The 6,950-nt window shown below is 40.6% G+C and overlaps 1 protein-coding gene across 1 annotated transcript in view; it reads left to right on the top strand.

Moving 5' to 3' along the window:
* The window catches only part of LOC106874950 (DNA-dependent protein kinase catalytic subunit), a 185,220-nt gene that overhangs the window by 8,302 nt on the left and 169,968 nt on the right, over positions 1-6,950 (top strand). Inside the window, exons 2-3 of the mRNA XM_052968027.1 lie at positions 1,258-1,328; positions 3,858-3,950. Coding sequence (XP_052823987.1) covers positions 1,258-1,328; positions 3,858-3,950 — 164 coding nt within the window. The remainder of the gene's footprint in view (positions 1-1,257; positions 1,329-3,857; positions 3,951-6,950) is intronic.

The following is a 6,950-nucleotide window of genomic DNA, read 5'->3' on the forward strand; positions in this document are numbered from 1 at the left end:
TGAGGTAGCCATGCTTCTCACCTAATGCAAGACACCTTTTCTGTCCCTCAATACTACTCCTGCTAGTTGAGCGGTCTTGTCCTGCAAGTTACTTGGTGACCTCACTACCGCTGGTGCCACATAAAAAGCACCCAGTACACTGTAAAGTGGTTGGCATGAGGAAGGGCATCCAACCACAGAAACCATACCAAAATAGACAGCAGGGCTTGGTGCAGTCTTCTGACTTGCCAGCTCCTGTCAAACTATCCAACCCACGCCAGCATGAAAAACAGACATTAACCCTTTAGTATTCAGAGTACCCTATCAAAAATAATGCTTATTCATTCATATTGTTTTGAATTTCTCACACATTATCTTGTGGCCTTGAGATTTTGATGATATGATTACTCTTTTACTTGTTTCAGTCTTTTGACTGTGAACATGCTGGAGCACCGCCTTTAGTTGAGCAAATCAACCCCAGAACCTATTCTTTGGAAGCCTAATACTTATTCAATTGGTCTCTTTTGCTGAACCGCTAAATTACGGGGACATAAACACACCACCATTGGTTATCAAGTGATATTGGGGGTGGGGGAGAACAAACACAGACACACAAACACATACACACATACATATATATGACGGGCTTCTTTCAGTTTCCGTCTACCAAATCCACTCACAAGGCTTTGGTCGGCCCGAGGCTATAGTAGAAGCCACTTGCCCAAGGTGCCACGCAGTGGGAATGAACCCGGAACAATGTGGTTGGTAAGCAAGCTACTTACCACACAGCCACTCCTGCATATATATATATATATATATATATATATATATATATATATAAAATCTCTGAAGAGGCCTAGAGAATCATCCCTGTACCTCTATTTCATTTATTAATTACTTCAGTCTACTGGAGTTATATAAATAGAATGAGGCATGTCACCTCTGGACTGAAACAGCTGTAAGATATTATCCCATTTTCTGTCACTATATGTCATTTTTATACTGACTGAACCCGGGACCATGTGGTTAGTAAGCAAGCTACTTACCACACGACCACTCCTACGCCTATGATTGTTTATTTTTAGAATGACATTGTAGGGTAAGTCTGAGAGGTCAGGTCTAATCAGTTTGAACATAAAGCAGGGCTGGTTTAAATACCAAAAGGTTAAATGATGATGATAATGTGTGTGTGTGTACAGAGAGTGAAAGAAACAAACACATTTTTATCATGTTTTCTGTTTTACTGATTTAATAATCAATGTATTTTATATCTTCTAGAATCTGTATGTACCCTGCTATTTGATAAAGAAATAGGAGTTACCACATTCCTCAGAAGCAACGCTAACCAGGTAAAACATCTTAATGTTCTGTACTTCATGTTATCTGTAATATTTCTTCCACGTAAGGTGGCAAGCTTGCAGAACCGTTAGCACTCTGGACAAAATACTTTGCAGCATTTCATCAATCTTTACGTTCTAAGTTCAGTGCCACCTAACTGGCACATAAAAAGCACCATTTGAGTGCAACTAATGCCAGTGCCGCCTGATTGGCACCTGTGCTGGTGGCACATAAAAGCACCCACTACACTCTTGGAGCGGTTGACATTAGGAAGAGCATCCAGCTATTGAAACCTTGCCAAATCAGATTGGAGCCTGGTGCAGCCTCCTGGCTTGCCAGTTCTCAGTCAAACCATCCAACCCATGCCAGCATGGAAAGCAGATGTTAAACGATCATCATGATGATGATTCTTTCAGGGTTGATTAAATAAGTACCAGTTGAGTACTGGTGTCAATGTTATCAACATTAACGCCTCCTCTGTAATTGCTGGCTTTGTACCAAAATTTGAAACTAGTATTTCCTCCACATTAAATATCTTGGTATAATCTGTTCCATGTCCACTCTCTTTGGAAATTAATCATTATTGTGTGACTTGTAAAAGGCACCCACTACATGCTATGGAGTGGCTGGCGTTAGGAAGGACATCCAGCTATAGAAACCAAACCAAAACAAACTGGAGCCTGGTGCAGCTCTCAGCTTTCCAGTTCCAGTCAAACCATCTAACTCATGCCAGCATGGAGAATGGACACTAAATGATGATGATGATTGATGAACTTAGCAATTCTTCCATACATACTTTTTCTCACTAATCTGAAAATTTTGGCATCTAATCATTTCTTCATTTGTTATATAGTCAATTTTCATCAGCCTGGCGCCTTACTGGCACTTGTGCCGGTGACACATGAAAAAACGTTCGAGCGAGGTCATAGCTAGTGCCGCTGGACTGGCTCCTGTGCTGATGGAACGTAAAGAACACCATTTTGAATGTGGCCGTTACCAGTACTGACTGGCCTTCGTGCCGGTGGCACATAAAAGCACCCACTGCACTCTCAGAGTGGTTGGCGTTAGGAAGGGCATCTAGCTGTAGAAACTCTGCCAGATCAGATTGGAGCCTGGTGCAGCTATCTGGTTCGCCAGTCCTCAGTCAATTCGTCCAACCCATGCTAGCATGGAAAGTGGACGTTAAATGATGATGATGATGTATTCATTGTTATTGGATGTGCATTACTTTCCTCATTACAGTTCAATGTTCCTACTGTTATTGTTTTGCTCTAAAAGACAGTGGACTGGCAGTATTCTTAGGGTGTCAGACAAAATGCCTTGCAATATTTTTTTTTCCAACTTTTTACATTCTGAGTTCAAATCCTGCTGAGGTCAATTTTGTTTTCATCCTTCCAAGGAAAATAACATAAGATACAAATAAATAACTAGAAGTCAGTGATATCAATAAGCCCCGTCCCCACAAAATTGCTGACCTACCTAAATTTAAAACAATTATTGTTTAATCCTAAGTCAACCATATGAAGACACATGACCTAGCAGTTAGAGTGTTGGCCTTGAGTTCATTAGGTCATAGGTTCAATTCTTGGACGGACAGCATATTGTGTGCTTGAGCAAGGTACTTCTTTGTAAGTTGCTCAAGTCACATGCAGCTGAAAATGGGTACCAGTGGTTAACTATGCTAACCATGCAACAGACTGATGCCTTTTTCAAGTTAGAAGAGTCTTGTTGTTATTGTTGGCACTCCGTCGCTTACGACGTCAAGGGTTCCAGTTGATCCGATCAACGGAACAGCCTGCTCGTGAAATTAACGTCCAAGTGGCTGAGCAATCCACAGACACGTGTACCCTTAACGTAGTTCTTGGGGGTATTCAGCGTGACACAGTGTGACAAGGCTGGCCCTTTGAATTACAGGTACAACAGAAACAGGAAGAAAGAGTGAGAGAAAGTTGTAGTGGAAGAGTACAGCAGGGTTCGCCACCATCCCCTGCCGGAGCCTCGTGGAGCCTTAGGTGTTTTCGCTCAATAAACACTCACAACGCCCGGTCTGGGAATCGAAACCGCGATCCTATGACCGTGAGTCCGCTGCCCTAACCACTGGGCCATTGCGCCTCCACAGAAGAGTCTTGTACTCTCAGCTTAAATGGCTTGAAAATCTCAATAAGCCCTGTCCTTATGAGCCTATAGGTTTAAGGCAAACTTTTGAAATCAGACTTGATCAAACAGAACTGAGATCAAAGGTACTGCTAATCTCGATCAAAGGCAATACTTGAGAAAAATATGGCTGCTATTTCTGGCATATCCAGTAACCATGTTGAGACATCTTGATTTCCTTGTTTGCATGTTTGTTTATGTGTGAGTGCATACATACATATGTGTATTTACATGTGTCTGAATGCATAAAGATTATGTAGTGGATCATGTTGATGTGTAGTCTCAATTCTGTTATTCATAACATTATAATTTAATAAGAAATTATTTCCATCACTAAAATTATAATTACTTACAAACTGCTATCTTTATTTACCTTTCATTATTAGCCTACTGAAATTCGTCATGACATATTGGCAATGTTGATCAATGTTCAACAGAAGTTTGGAGAATATCTACAACCATATGCTGCTGATCTCAAAGTAAGCTTTATATAAATACATATTTACTTGTTACTAAATTCAAATAAATTGTAACAAAACACAAAAAATGTTTGTAAATAGAAACATATCTTTTATCATTTACTTGTTTCAGTCATTAGACTGCAGTCGTGCTGGAGCACCACCTTGAAGAATTTGCAGTCAAATGGGCCAAACCCAGTACTTATTTATTTTAAGCTTGGTGTTTATTCTATCAGTTTCTTTTGCCAAACTGCTAAGTTATGAGAGCGTAAAGGTAAACATACCAAAAGCAGTTTGTCAAGTGGTGGTGGAGGACAAACACAGACATTAAGACACATACATACAGTCATGCACACACACACGCAATGGGTAAACAGAAACTGAATCAAGACCATCACACACACATATACACACAGAACAGTCTTCTTTCAGTTTCTATCTACAAAATTCACTCACAAGGCTTTCGTTGACCCAAGGTTATAGTAGAAAACACATGCCCAAGGTGCCATGCAGTGGAACTGAACCAGAAACCATATGGTTGGGGAGCAAACTTCTTACCACACAGCCATGCCTGCACGTAACCATTTATATTTAAACTATTGATCTATATTGTGCAGATATGTCTGTATGGTACGTTCAGTAAGTTCACCGTCATCACTTCAAACACAGTTTTGAGTGATGTGAATTTGAATTTTGTGTTGATTTATGTTGTAAAGAAGTGTGAATTTAAAATTAAGCTTATTTTCCTTAATATTTAGTACATATCACAATCCCTTCAGGTAGATGGCCCTGCTCAATCTGTAGTAAAGGCATAGTAGAAATTGCATAAGATGTACCTGGTGTAAGCTATGGACACATAAGAGGTACAGCAGTATCAGAGGAAGGTTAACAGGGAAACTAATTTTTGTGTGAACAGGTACAATTAACACTAAAAATGTACAGAAAATAGATTCCATCACATGCTAGTGGAGAAAACTAGAAGTAGTCTATAGCTTCTGTTATCTAGATGACAAGGTTAGTAGCTGGGGTGGATGCTCCAAGAACATCACTGCTAGAATAAGAATATGCTAGGCAAAGTTCAGAAAGCTCCTACCTCTGCTAGTAAGAAAGGACCTCTCTCTCAGAGTGAAAGGCAGACTGTATGATGCCTGGTGGTAAACAGCCATACTACATGGCAGTCAAACATGGACTGTGGCCGCTGAGGACATGCATAGGTCTGAAAGAAATTAGGCTAGTATGCTTCGCTGGATGTGTAATGTCAGTGTGCATGGACGACAGTGTAAGCATCCTGAGAGAAAAGTTGGGCATAAGAGGCATCAGATGTGTGCAAGTGAAACAACTGCACTGATGTGGTCACGTGATGTTTATTGATGAGGGCAGCTGTGTGAAGAAGTGGTGCACTCTAACGGTGGGGGTAACCTGTGGAAGAGGTAGACCCTAGAAGACACGGGACAAGGTGTTGATGCATGATCTTCAAATGTTGGGCTTCATGGAAGTAATGACAGGTGACCGAGACCTTTGGTGATATGCTGTGCTTGAGAAGGCCTGGCCAGCCAAGTGAGATCATAGTAATGGCCGATGCCACTGTCGCATAACTGGCACATAAAAAAAAGCACCTTTCAAACATTGGGTGATATGCTATGCTTGAGAAGTCCTGTCAAGCCAAGTGAAATCATAGTCGTGGCTAATGCCAGTGCCATCTGACTGGCACCCAGTGATACATAAAAAGCACTGGGTCTCACAGAGGTAGTGACAGGTTACTGAAACATTTGGTGATATACCATGCTTGTATTGACGTAGAAACCTTGCCAAATCAGATTGGAAGCTGGTGCAGCTCCCCAGTTTTCAGTGAAACCATCCAACCCATGGGAAATGAACATTAATCCTTTCATTACCAACCCGGCTAAAACTAGCTCTGGCTCTGAGTACAAATGTCTTGTTTTTATAAGTTTTGAATTAAAATCTACCACCAAACTTTAGTCACAATTTATGTTCCTAACACTAGCTGAATTCTTTGTTATATTTAAAATAATTGAAATAAACAGAGCTTCTCAAAATAAATACAGTACCAAAAGGGTTAAACGATGATGATGATGACTGTGTTTTAACCCAAAAGATAAAATCCCTAAATGCACATTTTGATCTCCATTACTTTGGGGTTTCTTTCTTGATGAGATAGTTTTTAACTATTAATATTGCGATATTGTGGATATATTTTCTTGGTAAACTTTCCTTGTGGTGAACTTCTGTAAGGTGAATTGATGTCAGTGAACTTATTTGTAATCTTGAATGGTTAGAAGTTCAGGATGAGACAGTTGGATGCATCTATTTGGACACTAGCGATTTGGCATGGCTCACATAAAGCCTGTTTTGATTACAGTACTTTTTGGCACTGAAGACAACCACACAAATGTGTATGCACACAGAAATACACACACACATTCATTCACAAAAACATTAATGTTAAACAAAGCAGCTTTGGATCCGTCAAGTTCAAATGACTATGCCAAAATCTGTTGCACCATTAAAAGTTATCTTCGCTACCACATGGTTTAAAGCAGTGCTACTCAAAGTGGTGGTCTGAGGACCGGCACTAGTCCACAAGCCATAGCTACCGGTACGTGGTGACACATTATAAAATGCTTAGGTAATATTGTATTATTTACTCTTTTACTTGTTTCAGTCATTTGACTGCAGCCATGCTGGAGCACCGCCTTTAGTCGAGCAAATCGACCCCAGGACTTATTCTTTGTAAGCCTAGTACTTATTCTATCGGTCTCTTTTGCCGAACCACTACGTTACGGGGATGTAAACACACCAGCATCGGTTGTCAAGCGATGTTGGGGGGACAAACACACACACACATATATATACATATACATATATACGGCAGTCTTCTTTCAGTTTCCATCTACCAAATCCACTCACAAGGCTTTGGTCGGCCCGAGGCTATAGTAGAAGACACTTGCCCAAAGTGCCACACAGTGGAACTGAACCCAGAACCATGTGGTTGGTAAGCAA

This window comes from Octopus bimaculoides, chromosome 5 (genome assembly GCF_001194135.2).
Source record: "Octopus bimaculoides isolate UCB-OBI-ISO-001 chromosome 5, ASM119413v2, whole genome shotgun sequence".
NCBI lineage: Eukaryota > Metazoa > Mollusca > Cephalopoda > Octopoda > Octopodidae > Octopus > Octopus bimaculoides.